General features: G+C 42.2%; 1 protein-coding gene across 3 annotated transcripts in view; it reads right to left on the bottom strand.

Moving 5' to 3' along the window:
• Positions 1-16833, bottom strand: part of rps27.2 (ribosomal protein S27, isoform 2) — a 28271-nt gene extending 11438 nt beyond the window's left edge. Inside the window, exons 1-5 of one of the 3 annotated variants that reach the window (XM_060921445.1) lie at positions 9778-9801; positions 9573-9655; positions 7638-7761; positions 6029-6137; positions 5762-5872 (exon numbers count right to left, since the gene is read on the bottom strand). In XM_060921445.1, the coding sequence (XP_060777428.1) occupies positions 5762-5872; positions 6029-6137; positions 7638-7761; positions 9573-9655; positions 9778-9786 (436 nt within the window). In that variant the 5' untranslated portion in view covers positions 9787-9801. Of the gene's footprint in view, positions 1-5761; positions 5873-6028; positions 6138-7637; positions 7762-9572; positions 9656-9777; positions 9802-11075; positions 11106-16752 lie in introns of those variants that run through there. The other 2 variants (XM_060921448.1, XM_060921447.1) reach the window with 2 other exon arrangements.
• Positions 16834-26292: the final 9459 nt, after the last annotated feature.

Raw genomic sequence — 26292 nt, 5'->3', positions numbered from 1 at the left:
AAGTGTACCAACACGATGGGGCGTGTAGCGCCACGTGTGGCTCGGGTGCACAATGCACCTTGCACAATAGCCCGATTTCACTTGTGCATGTAGGATTGGATTTCTCTGGCACCCCTGCTGGGACCCTTTGCTCGATTACCAACAGCAGCTCGATTTGGACGTGCATGTAAACGTAGTCAGTATTTTCATGATTCCGGTCTCCTGTTTCTAAAGCTGTGTTCAGGTCCTGGTTAAAGTAATGTTGAACCTGGAGATATCTATAAAAAATCATTACGATCCAGATGGTGACTTTTCTGTAGAGCCTATATAGTATTTGACAGATGCTTTTATCCAAAGCGACTTACAATATATAAAAACACTACATTGTTAGCAAAACAATACAAAATTGCTCTACTCTGACACAGCCCACCTTCCAGGTGATAGCTGCTGCATGGCTGCATGACTCCCCCCCCTTTTTTTTTTTTTTGCTTTGGCTAGGCTCAAACTCAGCCTTCAAGCAAACAAACTCATCCTCTTTTACACATAATTCTGGCAATTTTATTACTGTGTAATAAATTGTATATAATTGTACGACACAGACAAATGGCAGTTATCTGTAGTTCCTTGCTTTTGTAGTTAGATAATTGCAATTATATATAATTGTACAACACATAATGGCAGGCAGTTATCTGTAGTTCCATGCTTTTGTAGTTCCTTAGTGCCTCGCCATCAACGCCCTCACTGAGAATAAAATAACGGACAATGTCAACATAGCCAACACCAGGCCTCAACTTAATGTCGTGAATCCATTCCGTGAAGGTAGACGGATGGGGCACTTTGATCATATCCCCAGAGCACGTCAGAAAATCAGACTCATCTTTTAGTCACCTTTGAGCTTACCTACCTAGCAGTTAGCGTTAGCTACAAACATCAACACAGTGGAGCGGAAGAAAGATCCTGGCTTCCACTATGACATACAATGAATCATAGGAAAGGTCAGAGTTTGGAGAAAGTTGTATGCTGTGTCCAAAATCACTCACTCATTCACTCCTCCCTACAGAGATCTTGCAGTCACGTGACCAGAAAGTTAACAGCTGCCATCTTGTCGGTAAAAAACACCGCTGAATACTGCTGCACTCGTGTACAGAATGGATCAATTTCAACCGACGGACTACACAACTCATTTTTCTAATGAACAGATAATTAGATACATGTCTAAAATAAACGATCTACAGATTAGTGACCCTTATGGCTTACCGGACATAGTTTTCACAACCGTATCAGTGGATATTGAACTGCCAGCGGAATACCCAGACGTGTATAATTACCTCATCAACTTTCCCTCACTGTTCAGTGGTGAAGCACTGCATGCTTATAAATCTCTGGACAGTTATCTTTACAGAAATTCAGGATGTGTCAGCGACTCAGCCCCCCTCAGATGTGGCATCTTGTAAACAAGAAAATAACAATCCTCACTGGACGGGTAATTCACTTAAGTATTACTAGTACTGACCAGCCGATTATAGAATAGAATAAGGTAATTCCAGCTGTAATTCCAAATCGTCCGTCTTGTTTACCGTGGATCTGATGTTGGAGAGGTAGAGGCTTAGCAGTGGAGATTTGAGTGGCTGTTTTCTGAGCTTAGTCAACAGGCCGGCTCTGCCTGCAGCCTCGCTTTTGCTTCCGCTCCCGACGCCGCCTCCTTCGCTTTGCTCCTCTAGAGCAGTGATGTTTTGGGGCTGTCGCTGGGCAACATGGACTTTCAACTCCCTCCAAAGATTTTCTATGGGGTTGAGATCTGGAGACTGGCTAGGCCACTCCAGGACCTTGAAATGCTTCTTACGAAGCCACTCCTGCGTTGCCCGGGCGGTGTGTTTGGGATCATTGTCATGCTGAAAGACCCAGCCACGTTTCATCTTCAATGCCCTTGCTGATGGAAGGAGGTTTTCACTCAAAATCTCACGATACAGGGCCCCATTCATTCTTTCCTTTACACGGATCAGTCGTCCTGGTCCCTTTGCAGAAAAACAGCCCCAAAGCATGATGTTTCCACCCCCATGCTTCACAGAAGGTATGGTGTTCTTTGGATGCAACTCAGCATTCTTTCTCCTCCAAACACGACAAGTTGAGTTTTTTACCAAAAAGTTCTATTTTGGTTTCATCTGACCATATGACATTCTCCCAGTCCTCTTCTGGATCATACAAATGCTCTCTAGCAAACTTCAGATGGGCCTGGACATGTACTGGCTTAAGCAGGGGGACACGTCTGGCACTGCAGGATTTGAGTCCTTGGCGGCATAGTGTGTTACTGATGGTAGCCTTTGTTACTTTGGTCCCAGCTCTCTGCATGTCATTCACTAGGTCCCCCCCGTGTGGTTCTGGGATTTTTGCTCACCGTTCTTGTGATCATTTTGACCCCACGGGGTGAGATCTTGCGTGGAGCCCCAGATCGAGGGAGATTATCAGTGGTCTTGTATGTCTTCCATTTTCTAATAATTGCTCCCACAGTTGATTTCTTCACACCAAGCTGCTTAACCTATTGCAGATTCAGTCTTCCCAGCCTGGTGCAGGTCTACAATTTTGTTTCTGGTGTCCTTTGACAGCTCTTTGGTCTTGGCCATAGTGGAGTTTGGAGTGTGACTGTTTGAGGTTGTGGACAGGTGTCTTTTATACTGATAACGAGTTCAAACAGGTGCCATTAATACAGGTAACGAGTGGAGGACAGAGGAGCCTCTTAAAGAAGTAGTTACAGGTCTGTGAGAGCCAGAAATCTTGCTTGTTTGTAGGTGACCAAATACTTATTTTACCAAGGAATTTACCAATTAATTCATTAAAAAATCCTACAATGTGACTTCCTGGATTCTTTCTCCCCATTCTGTCTCTCATAGTTGAAGTGTACCCATGATGAAAATTACAGGCCTCTCATCTTTTTAAGTGGGAGAACTTGCACAATTGGTGGCTGACTAAATACTTTTTTGCCCCACTGTTATAGGAGCAAGTTATTTACAGTGTCATAATTAGTCAAAGTATTTTGACTAATTATGACACTGTTATAGGTATTGTTATAGGTGTAACCAGGAAATTCATTTGTTTTAACATGAAGTCCCTGTTCGTTGATGGAAACTTGAGTGCAAAACTGTTCATGACAACTGCAGTCCTAAAGTTAGTAAGTTAACTGTAGTCCTCAGCCATAAAAGCATTACTGTAAGTGTCCAGAGTGTCTTCCAAGTGCGACTTTCAACTGTCCGTATGGGGCCGTCCTCCACAGGAGCAATGTAATGAGACTCCATCGTGTCCTGATCACCAGATCTTTAACCCAGCCACATACAAAAAGTTGTTCACCTCCATACTCTTCCAGGTTTTCATCTGTTTGGCCGTGTAGAACGATGTCTGTAGCACCAGGTAGTTTGAGATGTCAGGGAACTCAATGGATGGATACGTTTTCCAGCTCACAGGAAAAATCCTTCTTTGTTAACATGTAAGAATTTATCCCATTGAGTGTACTTTTTGGTTTTCATAACTTGCTTGTTTGCTGTACATAAACATGGCAATAAGTTCTTGTGTTAATCGACCAGACACCAGTTTTGGATCATTAATCCCTTTTGACTGAGAACGTCCTGCATGCATGGTTTTGTGTTGGCTTCTGGCACATCCTTACAGTTCTAAATACAATACCTACAATTAAAAACAGTTTGTTTTTATTGCATTTATTTAATTCCTGGGCCCCCATCTGTAACAGGGAGTGATGATGCATTCCATTAATACACTTTACAATAGATTACTAGATTCTAAAAGAATAGATGAGCCAAAATAATTGGGGATCTTTTTTTAATGGGTCCCAACTTGTTACACATATGAATAGATGGGCCTCAACATAGAAAAGGTTGAGAATCCCTGGTCCAGACTATCCTGGTACTCAACCCAGAAGTGAAAATAAAGGGTTTTGCTGGGTGCCCTGACTGCCATTCGCAGCCATACATAAAACCACGTTCTAGGTGTTGGTCATTAGATGACGCTGTTGCACGATTTGACCTCAATTCTGTTCCCAGCCCTATACTGCAGGCTTGTGTGTGACTTTTGCTGAATTGATTGTTTCTAGTGTTTTCATTTCAAGTCTAATTTTGCCCTTTAAATATTGTCCCTTGCATATTTGATAAGGTAAAAAATGGCAAATTTAATAATGCTGAATTGTGCCTAAATCAACCCTAGATGCCACCAGAATGCATCATTTGAAGTCTGTAAACTCAATTTTCCAAGGGAGCATGCCCCTGGACCCCACTAGCAGCCAGCCCTTACAAACTGGGCTCCACATCAGTAGCACCGCTCTGATCTTTTTCTGGGGAAAGTTCGGCACTACATAGTGAGTGATTTCAGATACAGAAGTGGATATAGTGATGTGAAAACTCTCGAATGGCTTTGAATTTTGCACTTTAGAACTAAACTTTTACTAGAATTCATGAACTTGGAGTTGAGGAAAGGAAAGCAAAGAAAGGCGCTCCAAGGAAGGAATGTTCATTTAATTTTTATTCTAACTTTTTTCGTACTTCTCAAATCATAGTCGCCCGCGACCAAACCTCAACTTTTAGTGGCCCTGGCCAGTTTTTAGCTGCCACTGGCGACCATGCATCTGCCAAGTTTCAACCCTGTCAAAATAGAAGCACCAATGTCTCAAGTCCTACTGAATGAATTTTTTCTATTTGACAGTGAAAAGTAGCATCATAGTAAGTCAGAAAATTGCAACATGGAAAGAAATCACTGCTGCGGTCAACAGTGTTGCCATCAGCCATCAAACTCCAGCTGATTTTTGAAGAATTAATTTCTACATCCGTGACATGTATAACCTATATACTGTATAAAACAGTAATTATTGCTTACATCGCAAACCTTTACATGTAGGTGAAGAAAAAAAAAAAAGATTTCAAACGCGCCACCAAAAATTACACAATTGTTAAGTTTCTACATTTCCTTATTGTAATGAGGTTTCAGATCAATCAGAACCAGACAGAAGTGTCCAACTTTCAACTGCAAGCTGCAAGAGAGTGCGTGTCCTCAGCTTCCATGCTGACATACCACCACCCTTAGGAGACGAAAGCAACTTAACCACTTGTCACTATCCTTTTTAAATTTTTTTTTTTTAAATAAATAAATTACCCTGTGACATCTTAGATGCTTGGACAGTCTTCTAACAGCAAGATGTGCTAGTAAATTGACACTGGCAAAGCTCTTGTTTAAACAGATGACTGAATAAGCATCTGAAAAAGCACTGCTTTTAATTGCTTAACAATAGCAAGTAGGGTCTCAAAATGAAAGAAAAACTAATCTTATGACATAAAACACAACTCTTAAGTGCAAACAATTTGAAAATACCCATTAGTCTAAACAGCTTATGTTAGGGATATATAACAATGTAAACCTTTACAAAATATTTAACCATATTGCTGCAAATATCTTGATAGTCAGCATATATGGTCTAATAAGAATTCTCCACTCAGCCAGATTTACTATGCCGCACTGCTGACTTAAACTCGTACACGAAGTGAGATTGACGTTAGATTTGATCATAGCCTCCACTCATGCCCACATTAATAAATTCAGAGTTTTATATGGAAATGACCACATGGCCAGTTTTCTGGCGTACATTCATTTTATAAACAAGAAGCAAAAAAGTGGAGTGGAGCAAGTGTCATGGCAGTGCAGTGTTGCCACACACACTGATGCATTTTAAACAGCTGCAGTTTTGTTTCAGCATATAATAGCCTATACATATGCTGAAGTGCTGTACCTTCTGTGAGGCGTGCTTTTCCTCCGGTGGGTTGGCACAACACTGTGGAGCATCCTACGCACAACACCACTGTCTGAGCATGACTGAACACTGTAGTGATCTTATAACAACCTGCAGAGACACACAGCACAAAAATCCAGCACAGAATGACTTCGAGCCAACTAACTGACACCTGGTCACCCTGGGTGGGCTGCGTACAGGTGAACTTTAAACAACTCTTCACATGTCGCTTCAAAATCAGATGTGTGTTCAGATGAATAACGTTACCTGGACATTTGACATCCATGAAGTAAGAGTTTGGGCTCTGGACAAGTCGCTTCTTCTTGTGCCGCCTCCTCTCGTCCTCCGCACTCGGATGCAGCAAGTCTCTCGCCAGCTATGGAATTAAAATTACAGAGAGAAGACACGAATCAAATCATAGCTGCACAGCTTTATCAGATCCGACCAACCTGCCATCCTAAGTCTCCTTCTTAGAACGGGTTAATAAAGAAAGATTTTCTTATTAAAAAAAAAAATTATTTATTTAGGTGATTAATATAGCTCCGTTTACGTTGCAAGTATAACCTGCATCTGTGTGTGTGTGGGGGGGGGGGGAATCAGTGTTGTATTCTCAGGGGTAGGAATGTAAGCAAGTACAATTAAATTACTCAGCTCAAACAAAATTGTTCTAAACAAACAAATACAGGACATCCGTTTGAGACTCACATCAGGATGTAAAAATATTTGTCAAGCTGGCACAAAGTTCTCATACAAAGCTCACAAAACAAAGACCATGCTTTTTAACATAGGTGTACGGCACTGTACAGCATTTTTTTTTTGTACCTGAATGTTCTGATTGGTCCATGGTTGTTTAAAGCAGCCTTTTTACTTATTTTAGAAAACAATAAAATTCTTCGGAAAATGCATGCATCTCTCTAACGGAGAGCCATTATGAATTGGAGAGAAGCGCCTCGGCCTGGACCACACCCATTTCTGATTTAATCCGAATACAGATAAGAACAGGAATAATTTGCAGGGTTCCCAGGCCAAGTCACGTGTTATCAACTTCCTGCCTAAAAAGCTGAATTTTCATGACCGGAAATACAGGCTGCTTTTGCGCTGAGCAGACCCATCAAACCCATCAATTTGTGAGCTTTTATTTATTAAGTTAAAAAACATTTTCAGTACAAAACTTAAATTTTGCCCTGCTCAACCATACTGAAATAACCCGATAAAGAAAATTACATTTCAAGAAATGGCAACTAAAAGTTAGACATGGCACAAACAAAATCCCCTGACTTGGCCTAAAAGAAGAAGAAAAAAATCAAATCCCTTGACTTCCCATGTCTGGAATAGACTTAATATTCCACAATACGCCTTTTCGACCAACAGGGAACGAGTTTTTGAACCGGTTCCATTCAGGATTCTTTTCTCCTTGGTGCCAGCTAACGAACTGGCCCATGTTTTCACCAGTTTTGAACAGAACCGTTGCAACCAAGGAGGAGTCATGAACGGAGGGTGTTGCACAATTCACAACAAGAGTAAACAATAGGAGCAAGATGGCGGTGTGCATCAATTACCTCTGAGCTTTTGTTTAATTATTGCAAATATTTTTTTTGCTCTGTTCCCTCTCCAAACTAATGACATGCCCACTGGAAAAATATATATTTTGGTTCCATTTGGGAACCAACTTTTCAGCTTCCGAACCAGTTTATTTTTGATCAAAATTTGAACATGCATGCAAACCGTGAGCTAAAGGTCACATGGCATGAAGTCAGCTTGGAGCACTAAGACAATCCAGTCTACCTTGGTGTTACTTGATCATTCCTTGGCATTCAAAGCACATCAAGCTTTAGGGGAAAGTCAGTTCCAGGAATACTCTTCAAAATCCGAGTACCTCAAAATGGGGATCCATTTTGATCCAACGACCATTTGATGAACAGCTCTGGCTCTCCGGTTCTCTGCTGCCAAATATGCCTGCCCAGTATGGGAATGCACAGCTCATGCAAAGATGGTCGAGTCTGTGCTGAACAGAAGTAGTCATTGCATCAGCAGGTGCATGAAATCTACATCTATCTATTGCCTGGTATCGCACCTCCTGATATCAGAAGAGCTGTAGCCAGGGCTCGAAATTAACTTTTTTCCTTTGTGTCCCCCAGTGGTCCCGAATTCTGTGTTGTATTGTCCCGAATGGAAGCAATAGTGTCCCCATTTTTTTCCTCTCTGAAATAACCAGTGGTTAATATTATCATATGAAGTTACTATTATATTTGTAACTATGCGATTTTGAACCCTTTATATCATTTTTACAATAAGTCACAAGACACAAGCGACACATGTCCTATACATCATCTACTTCAAAATTACAGTTATTGCATTTTCAGTTTATTAAACTTTGGCGATCTCACTGTATGAATAGATACCCATTTATTTAAAGGGGCCAACTAGCTCATTCAGAAAATGTTTCAACTCCCTACATCTGCAGTACACTTTAGTTGAAAATAAGACCCCTTTTATGTTCATTTCATCTACTTATACCTTGAATATCTGTTGGCACTTATAAGGCCAACTTATAATTTTCACCATTACCGTTATCCATTTTTATGAACTTTCCGTTATCCATTTTTATGAACTTTCGCTGCCGAAACGTGGGAGCAAATGTTAGCAACATCAGCATAGTGCCAGGTCCTAGCCTAGTTGTGCTGCTGACTGACTAAACTTTCTGAACTAGAAAGACACCAAGACAACTCACTTATTCTGTTGAACGGTATCTTCCGTCAGTATCATCCACATCATTCCTGTTGTATTTTATAACGTGTCTAACAGTGTTCATTAAGTTCATTCAGTTGCTAGCGTTGCCTGCAGACCAGGCGATGACACTTTGGATCCTGAAGGTCCCGGAGACGTTATGTCTGGGCTTTCAGTTTCTTCCCCGCGGTCGGTCCGCTTCAACCACTTAAGCATTTTTGTTCTGGCAAGAGTCGGCGCAGCGTGTGCGGTAGCAATTCCATTCCAAGTCCATATAATGCGGACTCCGGCCGAAGATTCTAGAACAGAATGCGCTGCTCTGTAGCCTACTGATGCAGGTGCATCGAAAGTGTAGCTACTATGTATTTTTCGCTGTTAACGTTTTAAAATTAAAATTGACAAATTAGGTGAATGTCTACGTATGTGTTATGGCTTTGTAAATAATATTAATGTAGAACTTTTTTTCTAGATCTATTTTTTTTCCATTTTCCCGGGATTGTCCCAGATATGATAATTTTGTGTCCCGATGACATTTTTTATGGTCCCTGGGACGTCAGGACACCGTTAGTTTCGAGCGCTGGCTGTAGCCAGCCAAAAAGAATGATTCAGGCAATCGAAAGATGAAAGACACCCCCTTTATGACCATCCCTTACCACCCTAGCATTTGAAATCACACAGAAGCTTTCTATCTTCTGTCCAACCCCTGGACTGCAGTGCATTGTCCAAAAGGGTTAAACTCTGGGAAAAGAAACTTGAGAAATCTCCAGAGGACAGTCATAGATCTATCGAGCCCTCAGAGAAACTGGTTCAGACTAACCTTGGATAACATGGCACAGTCTCAACGGATTGCAGGCATGCATGGGGAGATGCAAATCTAATATGGTGAAGTAGGGATACATTAAGGATGTGGCAAATAGTAATTGCAGACCGGGCCCCCAGACTATGAAACATCCCCCGAGCTGTGGCATGCTGCATAACACATGCACTGTAAAGGACCTGGCAAAAGGCAATGATGTGGCACTCAAATTTGCTCACGATTGGCAAGCAATTGCATGATGACACAAAACGGTTCAAAATTTGGTACCTGAACAAGAATAGAACCCGTTCCCTGTTGGTGGAAAAGGGGTATGGGAGATCGTGTCCTTGTGCGTCGCCTTCACCCCTACACTGAGGGCAAAAAAGGTGAAGATGATTTGCGAGGCAATAAGGTTCCTCAAGGAATTTTATCTGGAATGAAATTTGTCCAGGAAGTGGATGATGTGATAGGCTGTGTGAAATTTTTCACATACACGTGACATCACGCTAATTTTCCAACCTAGAAGTCTGCCATGTTGGATGATGACAACCACCAAGCTGGCGATGCTTCATGTGGGAGCTGCTGCAATGCTTTGTGATTTTCTTTTGATTTTATTGCCTTTGAAGTCAATGCCTACTTTGTGTGTGGGATATAATTGCAGTAATAATGTCGTGACAAAGAGAATGAGTTCTTCAGAATTCCCAAAATAATTAAAGACTGCGACAAAACAGATGAAGACCTGTCCAGAGAACACTATGCACTGTGGTTCAAAATCATAAATCGTAAGGACTTAACTGAGGAAAAAGCTAATTACACCCACGTGTGTGGTGACCACTTTATATCTGCTAAGAGTTCATTACTAATTAAAGCCATGTTTTCTACTGATTAAATTGAACTTGAGTGGTGTTTCTCAAGATCACTGAGAATGGTTTGCATGAGCATGAACAAAACACTCAGTCATCTTTTAATTGTTTGGTGAAAAAGACTACCCAGCCAGACACAAAGAAACTGTCAGAATCAAGGCTCTTAAGCCTTCATTCGTGCACTGGTTGTCCACAAGCTTTGTAGAACAAAATAGTTCACGATATCAAGGTAATCAATCACTAGTAATGAGGCTAAATCCTCTGTATAATCAGACAGCTTTAACATATACAGGTCAAAGCCACAAATGTCAACTTTTTCTCTGAATCTTGACTTGGCAGAGGACTCCAGAGAATCATATTCCGAGAAAGTCAGAGATGCACCACAGTTATTGCTCGCACGAGACGGCATTTTGGATTTGTTTATCATCCAATATGGTGGTGGGTGCAGACGTCACACTATTTTGGCACATGGTTGCACACAAAGAACTGACCTGAGAGAGGAAAGTGTCTACAAGTTCACCAAGAGCTCTGTGCTGTAACATTTTTGGGGAACACTGCAAAGATTAAGATGATTAGGTCCAACATCAGGTAACATGCATCCTTTCCATACAAATGGACAGAGCAGTTACAACGATATACATCTGAGACATCATTAATCCAGTCACCTGGTCATTTTACCTTGAGGATTATACAGATAAATCTACTGCCTTCTGCTGAGAGTGAACTCTAATAGTTACTGGTCTTGAGTGTTTTTCACTGCATACACAATATACCAGATGAGGTAGTGAGATATGCAGGCTCTCTGTGGATTGTTATTGGGCCTAGCGGACGATGGAGGGAAAGAAAACAAGCGAGGCTGTAGGGCCGGACTCCTGGCTAAACTCAGGAAACAACCTTACAAGCCTCCTCTTCCCAGCATATTACTTACCAACGCCAGATCCATGGTCCACAAAACAGATGAATTAGAACTGCTTCTTGCTGGGAACCGCTACGTCCATAACTGCTGTGTCCTGATCATAACGGAGAGTTGGCTTCACCCGCAAATCCCTGATGCTGCCATGCAGCTGGCACACCCCACCGCTGTGACAGGAACCGGGACTCGGGTAAGAGCAGAGGAGGGGGGCTCTGTGTTTACATGCATAATGACTGGTCTAATAACAGCACAATAGACAGCCACTGTTCTCCCGATTTGGAGTACATCAGTCAAATGGCGTCCTTTTTTTCTACCGATAGAGCCAACAGTAGTTACTGTGACTGCTGTATTGAGGTATTTCACTCACGTGACCAAGTCATGTGATGCTGCCATTTTGGACGGCACGGCTCGAATCAGTTTGAATGCGAGGAAGGCGACAAACGAAAAACATAAAAGAAAAAGGAGCGAGATGCAGAAAACACCTTCACTATCCAGCGACGTAGGGCATTTACAGGGCGAGCAGAGGGAGAGGCATTTGCAAAAATTGAGGTTAGCAGGCTTAGAGAATGACATTTACCTGCTTCCACCAGGATTGTTCACTGACGGCTAAGATTTGTTCACATTTTCATTTACTTTCGGTCCTCAGGATAAACAAAATGTTATTAAAATGTCATTGAAATAACTTCTTAGTCTGTTGAGACATGGCCCGTTATAAGTTTTTCCTTTACTGTATTTACTAGTTTACTGAGTGCGCTCCGGGGCTGGCCGGCCGGCCGGCTAGCTAGCGCTCCGGGGCTGGCCGGCCGGCCGGCTAGCTAGCGCTCCGGGGCTGGCCGGCCGGCCGGCTAGCTAGCGCTCCGGGGCTCGCTGGCTCAGTAAACTAGTAAATCCAGTAAAGGAAAAACTTGAGACTGAAAGGTTTTAACAGTCATCCAAATGACTGAACGTAAACATTGCTACAGTAACATACTAGCTACTGTTGTTGACATTAGCTAGCTTGCCGTCCAAAATGGCGGACACCGGGGCGTCACGTGAAATACCTCAATACATACCACCTGATGCTAATGCTAGCACAGCTCTCACACTCCTGCTAAATGCCATAAACAAGTAGCAGCATAGCCATCCCGACAGTGCTCATATTATATTATAGCCAGTGATTTCAATCAGGCTGAACTGAAATCAGTACTCCCAGCTTTTTACCAGCATGTGAAGTGCCTGACTAGAGGGAGGAACATTTTGGATCATGTTTATTCTAACATCAAGCATGCTTACAGAGCTATTCCCCTCCCTCACCTAGGCCAGTCAGATCACCTCTCCCTGCTGCTCGCCCCAGCATACACCCCCCTCAGATGGAGATCACCACCAGCCATAAGGACTCGAGAATGTTACTGTGGTGAAATGCATACGTCTTCCCTAATGAGAAACCCTGGATGACCACACGCTCCTCGGGGCCCGGGACTTAGCATTCAGTTCAGGTGGCAGAGCTCTGTATAGTGCAGCCTGAGCTGATCTGAAAAGAGGAATAAGGGATGCTAAGGCAGATTATAAGAGGAAGATGGAGAAACATCTCTTAGACAACAATCCATGGCAGGGCATACAGAGCATTACCAACTCAGGGCTCAACATTAACGGTTGTCTGCTTGTCCGGGACAAGTGATCCTTTATATCGGACAAGTTCATCGTCTCAGTTACTTGTCCGATCAGACAAGTGCCAAAATACGCCGATATTCGGGTTACATATCAAATTTATCAGTTTATTCACATGATTCCTGAAGCATCTCACTCGACATATTGTTTTGATGAACCACCGGATGTTTCTCTTCGGAAAGAGCGATGTGCGCATGCGCAATATTCCGCTTACGAAATCAGCCAATACCGCTTCGTGTATTTGAGCTGAAAAGTAAACGGTCATTTACCAGACCCTTCAGGATTTCGCGATGTTGCGATTTGCAACATCAACGCAAATTCAACCAATCCCCGTGAATTCAGGGCGGTGTTACAATTATATCCAATCACCACAACTTTCCTGCAAATTTGACCAATCGTTGGCGTCATCTTGAGGTGACGTCAACAAACTACCTTCTGCCTTACTTCCGTGTATACGTTCAAGAGAAGCAGCATGTGCGAGTCAGTGTTTATACAGGCTTAAATTCTGTTACTGAAAGTGTGTTATGTTTACAGTGAAGGACTGTGTGCACCTTACATTATCTTTTACTTAATACAAGAAATTAATGGATGCCAACATTTTTGCCAAAATGGTATTTTATTTTCCATTATTTAGGCAGCTTCAGCATCATACTGTGAGATTCTGTTCAAATTGTTTTTCTTCTATGAAGCCTGAGCCATTTATTTTATTAGCTTATAATTATTGTTTAATTTAGTCTTCAGGAGAGACTGCCTGCACACAGCACTAGTATTAATAGTTTTTTTTTTTTTTTACATGAAAGCTGAGGCATTTATATTATATTTTAAGCTAACTTCATGTTGTGCTGTGAGGTTCTATGCACTTTAACTTTTGAACCAACAGGTGCATTTGGATAAGTAAAGCCTATTTTTCTGCATTTTTGTAGTCCTGGTAATCTTTTATATTGGTAAAGTTGTTTATAGGACCATTTCGCAGTGTCTTTGTTTTTTAATAAATAGTTTTTCAGTAATAACTTAATATTTAACAATTCAACAATTTCTCGCAACTTTCACTTCCGACCACAATGTAATCACAACAAAAACCTAAAAAAACACTGCAACTTTCATCGCAACCATTAAATACCATACAGGAGCCACACTGAATAATTAGACAACAACAATTAAATCAGTGGAGGATATATATATTCAAAGTTAATAATTTAAAAATGAAAATAAATATATATAATTTTAATTTTCTGGTTTTCAATTTCTCATAAATAAATTAATGATTGATGGAGTCCAATTTGTTTCTGCAGTGAATAGATTTTTGTGTTAAAGTAATTCTGGTGAAATTAGTTTATTACAAGTAGTTTATTTGTGGTTTTTTTCCTCAAATTTTTCTTTGGGCAAGTCAACTTCACATTCGGACAAGTAAATTTCCTTTCAACTTGCCCGACAGGACAAGTGGTTTCAAAAGTTAATGTAGAGCCCTGCAACTACAGAGGCCGTGTAGTGACACCCAGAGGCTCAGATGTATCGCTAGCAGAGGAGCTGAACTGCTTTTTTGCACGCTTTGAGATACAACAACAGAGCCACTCCACCGCTGCCTGCACCAGCCCCTAGTCCCCCCACCGACTGTCAAGAAGCATGATGTGAAGCGGGTGCTCAGGGCAGTGAACGCTAGGAAAGCTGCTGGTCCAGACGGAGTGCTGGGGAAGGTGCTCAAGGCATGTGCTGACCAGCTCTCAAGAATTTCCACTTCCATCTTCAACCTCTCCCTGTCACAAGCTGTCCTCCCATCCTGCCTGAAATCATCCATAATCATCCCTGTTCCAAAGAAACCTACCACAGACACAGGGGTGATAGCGTTCCGGCGCCGCGCCGGATTTCCGGCGTACCGTGGCTGGGGAAAAAAAAATCTAGTTCGCCCATTGTCCTGTGTCATTCTGAGATGCGCAGATAGACAGTAAAGGGAATTCGCATTATATGGAACTAGTGGGAAAAAAGTGCCGTCACGGCACGAATTTGAGGGTCTAATTCGTGCCGTGACGGCACTTTTTTCCCACTAGTTCCATATCATGCGAATTTCCTTTACTGTCTATCTGCGCATCTCAGAATGACACAGGACAATGGGCGAACTAGATTTTTTTTTTCCCCCCAGCCACGGTACGCCGTAAATCCGGCGCGGCGCCGGAACGCTATCACCCCTGCAGACAGCCTCAAGGACTATCGCCCAGTCACTCTCACACCTGTCATTGCAAAGTGCTTTGAGAGGCTGGTTCAACATCATATCAAAGCAAGTCTCCCTCTCAGCTTTGACCTACATCAATATACCTACCGTGCAAACAGATCTACTGAAAACGCTATAGCCACAGCTCTACACACTGCCCTATGCCACCTGGAGCAGCAGGGGAGCTTTGTGAGAATGCTCTTCGTAGACTACAGCTCAGCTTTTAACACCATCATCCCAGACATACTAGTTGTCAAGCTGCTGGACTTAGGCCTTCCTTCATTCACCTGTTCCTGGATAAAGGACTTTCTGACAAATCTCCCCCAGACAGTGAAACTTGGCCTTCACTTTTCCTCCTCCCACACACTCAGCACCGGCTCTCCCCAGGGCTGCATGTTGAGCCCCCTACTCCATTTTCTTTACACACACACAGTTGCACCCCTGCCTACCCTGAAAACACCATCATTAAATTTGCCAACACCACCACCGTGGTTGGGCTGATCTCAAGAGGTGATGAGGTGAACTACAGGAACGAGGTCCTGAAGTTGACAGAGTGGTGCTCAACAAATACTGTTACTGAACACCTCAAAAACTAAAGAAATCATTGTCGACTTCAGGAAGAAGAGGGCTGACCTCACCCCCCGCTATATCAACGGCGACTGTGTAAAGAGGGTCAACACCTTCAGGTATCTCGGCACCCTCATATCTGCAGACCTCTCCTGGTCTGCAAACACCACGGCAGTTATCAAGGAGGCCCAGCAGCGATTACACTTCCTGAGGGTGCTCAGGAAGAACAACCTGGATAGTAAGCTGCTGGAGACCTTCTACAGATCCTGCATTGAGAGCCTGCTGACGTACTGTGTCTGTGTGTGATATGCCAGCTGCACTGAAGCAGACAGGAAGAGGCTGCAGAGAGTGGTTAAGACAGCGCGGAAAATCGTCATCCACCCTCTCCCCACCTTAGACGACATCTACAATTCTCGCTACCTCACCAGAGCAAGAAATATTGTTAAAGACAGTTTTCACTTGAGCCATCATTTGTTTGACCCTGCCGCCCTTTGGGAGGCGCTACAGGTGCATCAGGTCCAGGACTAACAGACTCGAGAACAGTTTTATCCCTAGAGCCATAACCCTGCTGAATGCTAACATGCACTAACCACACTCCTTGTTGACTCTTCCATATTATTTATTATCTATCATTAGTTATCTACCTCAATAGTGCAATAACAACAAATGCAATATGCACTTTTTTTTGTAGATGCATGTTGTGTGTTGTATGTTTTGGGTACTGTTCTATTTTATGTAGTCTTGTGTGTGTGTTTTTTTTTTTGGCCCATTCCTACGTGGTCTTGTTCTATTTTTATGTGGTTAGCTTTTAATTTCGTTGTACTTGGTACAATGACAAATTCTGATTCTAATAACTAAGCGCTAACCAGCTAATCATCTTCCCAAAGTCCACTAACACAAAGCTAGACTCGGTTTAGGACGTGACTCAGCTTTATGCATCTCCTGTAGACGGTCTGAACAGTGCAGTAAACATTTTTCAGGTTTAGCTCAACAAACGCGCACCTGCACAGACCACCCAGGATGCGTGTAAATCATCCGGTGTTAATAATTTCTCGGCCACGCGCCGAAGCTCTCCTGACATGAACGCGGCCATGTTGTCGCTCATCAACTTCCGACTGTTAACTTCAAATTAAACCTCATTTCCTCCATCACATCTAGGACAGTATTAATATCGGACATAAACAGAGCCACGTTTACCGAATTAACCACAGACACCTTGCAGTAAATTGTTTTAAACTTTAAATTAATGCGATGGTTTAATTTCGCACTTACAGGCATGTCGTTGGGGTGCGAAGCCGCGGTGAAAAGAGGGGTCAGGCGGAAATACGTAACTCATATCGATGGGACTGTACAGGGGCCGGAAATGCTTCTGCAGCCATTTTCCTTTTAAAAGTCCCGATAAATTCTTTAGAATATTACAACAGGAGCCAAAAGTACTCCTGCGGCTATTTTTAGGGTTTTTTTGTGCATAATTTTACCTGTATTTTTTTTGTTCGGCTCGCTAAATGTATATTAAAGCCCAAACAACAAAATACAATAACAGGAGCCGAAAGTGCTCCTACGGCCATTTTCATTTTAAAAGTCCCACGAGTTTGCTTTAGGGTTGTTTTACAATCAGGGTACGCAAGCTAAAAATCACATTTAACACTTATCTTCAATATCAAAAGGCTTGACTAAATAAACTTGGTTGTTTATTGTAGCCCTGTGATAGCTCTATTTACCATGCAAAAAAAAAAATGGTGATAACGTTATTTTTGGTGAATGTATGGCAATATATGTCATATTTAGCAAAATTACTCGTGTCATTTAGAAAAAGTGCTTTTCTGACCACAGGTAGCTCCAAAAGGGATGCACTTAAATCATTCTTTATACCATAAAACAAATATTTGGTTCCATATCATTGGAAACATAGTTAAGTTTTAATGTTGAATCTCAGTAAGTTTTCAGACTATTTTGATCAAATTAGTATGTAATTGTGTCTCTCCGAGACAACTAATTTTTCAATATAAAACAACATATCTAAAATGATTTTCATCCTAAAATGTGGTCAAGATATTGGGACATAAATATTAGAGACAACTAACATAAAGCTACAGCCTTATATTTAAAAGCACTATGGATAGGGTGACCAGATTTCCCTAGTCTGAAACCGGGACACTTTTGCACGCGACCATGCTCGTGCACGCACACCTTTTTTTTACGTAAACGTGACACTCGGAGAGGTGCTCTTATAATTTTGTTGAAGCTCACATTTATCAACATCTCACATGAAATAAAACAAACAGGCATTTTGTTATCTAGTAGCATGGTGGTATACAGATCAGTTAAATTATGGTCAGACAACAGATTTTGTAATGGCTGAGAATAGGCCAGGCTATGTCCATAGGCCAAATTTAAACTGATTTATTTCACCTGTTTGTGAGAACACCAAGAAGAATGCATATGCACATGTAGGCTATATCTCTAAAATTGTATGCACTATAGCATGAACTTAAAAAGTAGATATGTGACCTAGGTCAGAATCAACCTTACTAACCATTCCCCACAACTGAATGAATAAAGCAAGAAGATGTGTACAAACGTGAACACTTTAATGGAAGGTGCAACAAGCTGTTCAACACAACAATATGGCCAAACTGTCAGAATGGTATGTTAAACAGAAACAAAAAAAAGAGACAAGTGATTTGAGAACATATACCTACGGAAGCCGAGAGAGGCCCTTCATATAATCCTTTTTTTTAATTCACCTTGTTATCCCGAGATAACAACATAATTAATTCAGGATCTCGAGAACTAATTCGAGATCTCGAGAAAACAAAACCGTTATTGAGGTTTTTCACCCACGTGACCAAGTCATGTGATGCATCGTTAGGCTGCCATTTTGGACGTCACGGCTCGAATCAGTTTGAATGCGAGGAAGGCGACAAACGAAAAACATAAAAGAAAAAGGAGCAAGATGCAGAAAACACCTTCACTATCCAGCGACGTAGGGCATTTACAGGGCGAGCAGAGGGAGAGGTATTTGCAAAAATTGAGGTTAGCAGGCTTAGAGAACGACGTTTACCTGCTTCCACCAGGATTGTTCACTGACGTACGGAAGTACACGAAGCCCTCGTCTTTACCTGACTTCGGCCCACATGATCTGTATACCTATGTCGTTAAAAACCCAATCGCCATACACAGGTATTGATCTGAAAGCGTATAAGAGTTTAGATACCTACAAATATTTTGTGTCAGGCTGGGTAACATGCCTACATCAGCGGGTCGTCCCTGGAGCCGGTGGTCGCCATCTTATTACACCTAAGGTTTGTTCACATTTTCATTTACTTTCGGTCCTCAGGATAAACAAAATGTTATTAAATGTCATTGAAATAACAACTTCTTAGTCTGTTGAGACATGGCCCGTTATAAATTTGCTGTTACCAGGCAATGACCAAGAACTGTATTATTAGGGTCGGTGTCTGTGTTGTAGCAGTGTACTAGCAGCTAGCTGTTAGCACGAGCTGCTAGCTGTTAGCACGAGCTGCTAGCTGTTAGCACGAGCTGCTAGCTGTTAGCACGAGCTGCTAGCTGTTAGCACGAGCTGCTAGCTGTTAGCACGAGCTAATGTCAACAACATAGTAGCTAGTATGTTACTGTAGCAATGTTTACGTTCAGTCATTTGGATGACTGTTAAAACCTTTCAGTCTCAAGTTTTTCCTTTACTGTATTTACTAGTTTACTGTAATTATGATCCGGCAGCTATTTACACCGGATCCAGTGTAAATAGCTGCCGGAGCGCACTCCGGCTTGCTCCCCCTCAAATTAAGCAGCGCGCTCCGGCTTGCTCCCGGAGTGCTCCGGCCGAGGTTCCGGAGCGTGCTCCGGCTTGCTCCCCCTCAAATTAAGCAGCGCGCTCCGGCTTGCAAAGCACTGCAACTATTGTTCTTCTATGTATTTCTTCTCCTTAATCTTATTATTCCTACGCAAATTTCGATTTCGAATAACTCAATAACCGTATGTCGCACACAGACAAACAATATATCAAAACGTGCGGCTCGATCGGACTCGCTATGCTATTACTTTTCTCTACAGAATACGATTTTTTCGCAAAAAAAAAAAAAAATCGCCCAAAAAACCCCCATTCATTTCTATGGAATTAATTGAAAAAAAAAAAAAAAAAAGCACTTTTTCAAACATCCGCTGCTCTGGCATGCTTTCACCTAGAGACTAGGGCTGGGTATCACCAGATACCTCACGATACGATGGCGATATTTTGCCCACGATAACGATAATATCACGATACAGCGATTCTGCGATAATCGATATGTTGCAAGAAATTTCAACCACATCACGATATGTGTCACTGAAGAAAATCAGAATTTATTGACCACTGTAAAATTACATTTCACATACATAACTACACAGACAATGTTTACGTTCAGTCATTTGAATGACTGTTAAAACCTTTCAGTCTCAAGTTTTTCCTTTACTGTATTTACTAGTTTACTGTAATTATGATCCGGCAGCTATTTACACTGGATCCAGTGTAAATAGCTGCCGGAGCCGACGTCCGAGGTTCCGGAGCGCACTCCGGAACCTCAGACGTCGGCTCCGGCAGCTATTTACCTGTACAGGGCTTAATTTGAGGGAGAGCAAGCCGGAGCGCGCTCCGGAACCTCGGACGTCGGCTCCGGCAGATATTTACCTGTACAGGGCTTAATTTGAGGGGAGCAAGCCGGAGCGCGCTCCAGAACCTCGGACGTCGGCTCCGGCAGCTATTTACACTGGATCCGGTGTAAATAGCTGCCGGATCATAATTACACTAAACTAGTAAATACAGTAAAGGGAAAAACTTGAGACTGAAAGGTTTTAACAGTCATTCAAATGACTGAACGTAAACATTGCTACAGTAACATACTAGCTACTATGTTGTTGACATTAACTAGTGCTAACAGCTAGCTGCTAGTACACTGCTACAACACAGACACCAACCCTAATAATACAGTTCTTCATCATTGCCTGGTAACAGCAAATTTATAACGGGCCATGTCTCAACAGACTAAGAAGTTATTTCAATGACATTTAATAACATTTTGTTTATCCTGAGGACCGAAAGTAAATGAAAATGTGAACAAACCTTAGGTGTAATAAGATGGCGACCACCGGCTCCAGGGACGACCCGCTGGTGTAGGCATGTTACCCAGCCTGACACAAAATATTTGTAGGTATCCAAACTCTTATACGCTTTCAGATCAATACCTGTGTATGGCGATGGGTTTTTAACGACATAGGTATACAGATCATGTGGGCCAAAGTCAGGTAAAGACGAGGGCTTTGTGTACTTCCGTACGTCAGTGAACAATCCTGGTGGAAGCAGGTAAACGTTGTTCTCTAAGCCTGCTAACCTCAATTTTTGCAAATACCTCTCCCTCTGCTCGCCCTGTAAATGCCCTACGTCGCTGGATAGTGAAGGTGTTTTCTGCATCTCGCTCCTTTTTCTTTTATGTTTTTTGTTTGTCGCCTTCCTCGCATTCAAACTGATTCAAGCCGAAGTCCACTACATGTCCAAAATGGCGGTCACGTTTACGAAGGTCACGTGACTGAAAAGGGTCTATACTCTTGAATAGCTCTTCTTCATGACGACAACCGGAAGTGTACCAACACGATGGGGCATGTAGCGCCACCTGTGGCTCGGGTGCACAATGCACCTCATAACAATAGCTCGATTTAAACACTGCATGTAGGATTGGATTTCTCTGGCACCCCTGCTGGGACCCTTTGCTCGATTACTGACAGTAGCTCGATTTGGATGTGCATGTAAACGTAATGAATGTGTTTACCTAACTGATAGGATTTACAGTTTTTCAATGAGAAGCCTCAAAGTGAGGAGAGCACAGGTGAGCGGCCTCATTGACTCCCATTATAAACGTGGCTGAAAAGTCACTCGTTTTTAACTTGCTGTAGCGTCCTCATTTTTTACACTAGGGACAAAAAAAATACATCTGTGTGTTCAGGCGACCCTTCTAGCGCTCACTGTGAAAGAATTTTGTTAATAGTTGCTTTCGTTTTCGAGTTATTCATCCTGAGAAAAAAACAGCAGAAATCTGACAAGATCTTGTGGGTCTTAGCGTTCCTGCTCAGGCCTGTCGCCATGCCGACTGGGGCCAGTGAGGGAGCGCGGGGGGGGGGGCCCTGCTGTCTCAAGCACACACATAAATCATGGCATTGTAGCTTCATAGCAGGTCACACATTCACGGCCAGCGAACATGCGTGACCGAATTGCTTCGCGCACTGCATCCTCTCACAATTTCCCCCGGGGAATTGTCCGGTCTAGTTTTCTTTATCATGCCCCAGACTCTCTCCACTGGAGTAGTTCGTCCTATAGAATCACAAAACTTTCTCCACCATTCTTAGCCTTCCTTATGGTTTTCCTTACAACCGCTTGAGACTTCTTAAATTCAATTAAATTTTGGAAATTGTGCATTCTTTTCAAGACTCTAAATGCTTTGTTCCTATCTTTTATTGCTTTTTTGCATTCATTAGACCACCATGGAACTCTCTTATGGCCCTTTTCCACTACCCTTTTTCAGCTCGCTTCAGCTCACTTCAGCCCGACACGGCTCGCGTTTCGACTATCTCAGAGCACCACGACTCAGCTCGCTTCAGCCCTGCTCAGCACCCAAAACTCGCACCATTTTGGAGTAGGGCTGAAGCGAGCCAAACCGAGCCGAGTGGGGCTAGGGGCGTGAGCAGACACTCCCCTGTACACTGATTGGTGAGGAGGAGTGTCCTCACATGCCCACACACGCCCCACGAGCACGCTGGGATTTGTAAACACCGTAAACCCGGAAGAAGAAGAATTACGAATTACGAGAATTTCTGAAGCCTTATGCGCCTCACCTCATCTATATGCTCTTGCCAGTATCTGTTGGCGTTGTCGGTGACAACAAGCCACAGCACCAAGACCAGCAACACTAACGACTCCATGTCCTCCATGTTTATTGTTTACTATCCGGGTCGTGAGACTACCGCTTAAAAGATCACTGATGTCACTGTTTGCGCCGCCTAACGACATCACGTGACGTCCACCCACTTTCGCTAACTCCACCCAATGTGTCCACCCACTTCCAGCCAGCACGGTTCAGCGCGGTTGTAGTTGAAATGCAACTCCAACAGCCCCACTCGGCTTGACTCAGCCCAACTCAGCCGCGTTTGTAGTGGAAAAGCGGCACTAGTTACTTTGAGGCGCTGTACCTCTTGCATTCTCTTGCTCACTTCACATCCTCTGTAGGCAGAGCCAGGGCTCGAAATTAACTTTTTTTCTTTGTGTCCCCCAGTGGTCCCGAATTCTGTGTTGTATTGTCCCGAATGGAAGCAATAGTGTCCCCATTTTTTTCCTCTCTGAAATAACCAGTGGTTAATATTATCATATGAAGTTACTATTATATTTGTAACTATGCGATTTTGAACCCTTTATATCATTTTTACAATAAGTCACAAGACACAAGCGACACATGTCCTATACATCATCTACTTCAAAATTACAGTTATTGCATTTTCAGTTTATTAAACTTTGGCGATCTCACTGTATGAATAGATACCCGTTTATTTAAAGGGGCCAACTAGCTCATTCAGAAAATGTTTCAACTCCCTACATCTGCAGTACACTTTAGTTGAAAATAAGACCCCTTTTATGTTAATTTCATCTACTTATACCTTGAACATCTGTTGGCACTTATAAGGCCAACTTATAATTTTCACCATTACCGTTATCCATTTTTATGAACTTTCCGTTATCCATTACCGTTATCCATTAACGTTATGTCTGGGCTTTCAGTTTCTTCCCCGCGGTCGGTCCGCTTCAACCACTTAAGCATTTTTGTTCTGGCAAGAGTCGGCGCAGCGTGTGCGGTAGCAATTCCATTCCAAGTCCATATAATGCGGACTCCGGCCGAAGATTCTAGAACAGAATGCGCTGCTCTGTAGCCTACGGATGCAGGTGCATCGAAAGTGTAGCTACTATGTATTTTTCGCTTTTAACGTTTTAAAATTAAAATTAACAAATTGGGTGAATGTCTACTATGTGTTACGGCTTTGTAAATAATATTAATGTAGAACTTTTTTTCTAGATCTATTTTTTTCCATTGTCCCGGGATTGTCCCAGATATGATAATTTTGTGTCCCGATGACATTTTTTATGGTCCCCGGGACGTCGGGACACCGTTAGTTTTGAGCGCTGGGCAGAGCTGTGTTCCCCCCAATTACTACATTTCAACTTTGCGTCCTTATCACACTGCCCATATTTATGCTCTCCACTGCACTTACTACACCTTTGTTTCCCCTTACATACTGCAGCTATATGTCCAAACTTTTGGCACTTAAAGCATCTTAGTGGTGGTGGGATATATATCTTTACTTCATAACTCATGTATCCTATGAATACCCTCTCAGGAAGTTTTTCTTCAAATGTTAGCACAATTGAAAGGCTATCGGTTATAATTCCACCTCGTCTTGTTTTCAGCCGCTTTGCTTCCTTTACCTTGGCATTAGTTATATTTTCTTTGACATCATCCACTGATTCCCTTAACGGGATCCCTGAGATTACACCCCTTACAGGATTGTCAAACACCACCGAACACTTGACTTTGTTACCATTTATTTTATTAACTTTGATTGCATTTCTTTGCTGCTCTTCATCCTTATATGTAAATCAGTAGACAACCATTTCTTAATTTTTTGGCACTTCTTACCTCACCAAACTCCCTATGCAGTGCTTTGGTTAGTTTTATTGGACTCCACTCGTCAAATGTAGATCCCTCATTAATCAATCTTACAAACACTTTATACTCCACTCTACTCCTTTCCACAACATTAGGCATACACCTTTCCTCCTCATTACTGTTATTTGTTTTCTCCTTTTTTTTCCGCTTTTTACCCTTAGTTATCATCCATGGTTCATAACTCCCGCTTTCTTCCATTTCCTCACACTCACTTCCCTTTGCAAACTTCTGACCATTCCCAGTCCGGTTGTCACCAACCGCCTTTACGACACTTCCTCCACTCGTCTCAGCCATCCAGCCCGCTCCCACCACACTCAGGCTGAAAGTCACGCCGGCTGAGCCGTAAAGAGCCCACTTCCGGTAACCGTGCATAATTTTACCTGTTCCCCCCATAGATTTACATAGAAGACTAGATTCCACACCGCGTATAGATAGTTTTCACTAACGTCACGGCATTCCTTGCGGTTGATTCTCGCAAGCCACAGATTTCTCCTTTATATGCTGAGTTTCTTTGTTTGCTCCCGTAGTGGGAATTCCATAAAAGCTCCGCTTGACTTCATCATCTGACCTATTACGACAGCCGTGAATACAACAGGTGTGCACCATTGCTAGCTTTAAATAGTAGTAATGTAACTATAAATGTAAATAATATATAAATGAATGTAACTCGCGCGCTACAACGTGTGCTCAGTGACCCGTACGGTAAACTAGCCCTCCAAGATGGCCGCCACCAGGGAATCCCCGACTCTGTGACGTCATGTGAAAACTATCTATTCCAGAACGTCCGCACAGGGCGGCCATCTTACCACAGACAAGGGGTATGAAGACTTACACAAGCACAGCACTCACATTATGATTTACAGGAAATCAAATTACTGACTTTGATGACAAGATGATGTGTGTGTCTGTTTTAATTGTAGATGTTTATATCAGTATGTTTAGTTTTATTTTAACTGCACATTAGAGCCTAGTCAAATGAAATTTCAATCTTCTGTGCTAACATATATTGACTTTGACATAATCAGTTTTGAATGTTCTTTGTAAATGTAAAGATATCTTTTTATCCTTGGAAATATAACCACATGTGATTGATTAAATGCTTTTTTTGCCACAAACTACCGTGATTCGCTGTCACTGTTTTATACTATTACTTACTCGGGCAGTGCATTTGTTATTATGCTATGATGTGAGTTTACATTTATTATTATGCTATGATGTGAGTGCATTAGGTTTTTGAGGTGGATGAAGTATATTTCTGAAGTTTCAGAAGTGAGTAAGCTGTTTATTTAACTTTAGCTTCCCCTACGGCCCTATCACATGTAAAAATATTTTCACTAAAAATTGGAAATAAATTGTATGGTTATTTGTCCTAAGGCCGCAGTTATCCATAAGTATGCAGTGTTAGGCTTCTCACAGCATAGGAATTTCAGCATGCATCCTGTCTTACAGTCTGTAGTATACTGAAATATTTTCGCCAAGCTATGCGTATTTTTTAAAACATAAAATGATTATTCATCATTAATATCATAAACACATACTTCCGTTTGTTTTGTTTTTTTTAAATAACAAACCAAACTGTTTGAATATCGATTGAAATTTGAGGAAGTTACGGTCATCTGAAAAGTACATATCGCTACCAACACAATGTAATGGGTAAGCCAGCTGTCTGAGGTAAGATGGCCGCCATGTGCGGACGTTCGACTTCGTTGACGGGCAACGGGGACGAGGCATCTAGTCTTCTATGTAAATCTATGGTTCCCCACTATCTAAATGCATAATTTGAAACATTACAATAACAGGAGCCAGAAGTACGCCTGAGGCTATTTTCATTTTAAAAGTCCCATAAGTTGGCTATAGGGGGTTTTTTTTCCTCCAAAACTTTATTTAGAACTTAGACGGCACTGCATCACATACAGGCATGCTTCTGTATTGGAAATCATAAAATGGGCTCAGGAATATTTCCAGAGAATATTATCTGTGAACACAATTCACCATGCCATCCGCCGTTGCCAGCTAAAACTCTATAGACCCCTTTCAAATGACGTCACTG

The sequence above is a fragment of the Neoarius graeffei genome, chromosome 5, assembly GCF_027579695.1.
Source record: "Neoarius graeffei isolate fNeoGra1 chromosome 5, fNeoGra1.pri, whole genome shotgun sequence".
Taxonomy (NCBI): domain Eukaryota; kingdom Metazoa; phylum Chordata; class Actinopteri; order Siluriformes; family Ariidae; genus Neoarius; species Neoarius graeffei.
The sequence above is the reverse complement of the archived record's forward strand: the minus strand, read 5'-3'. Positions and strand labels throughout refer to the sequence as shown.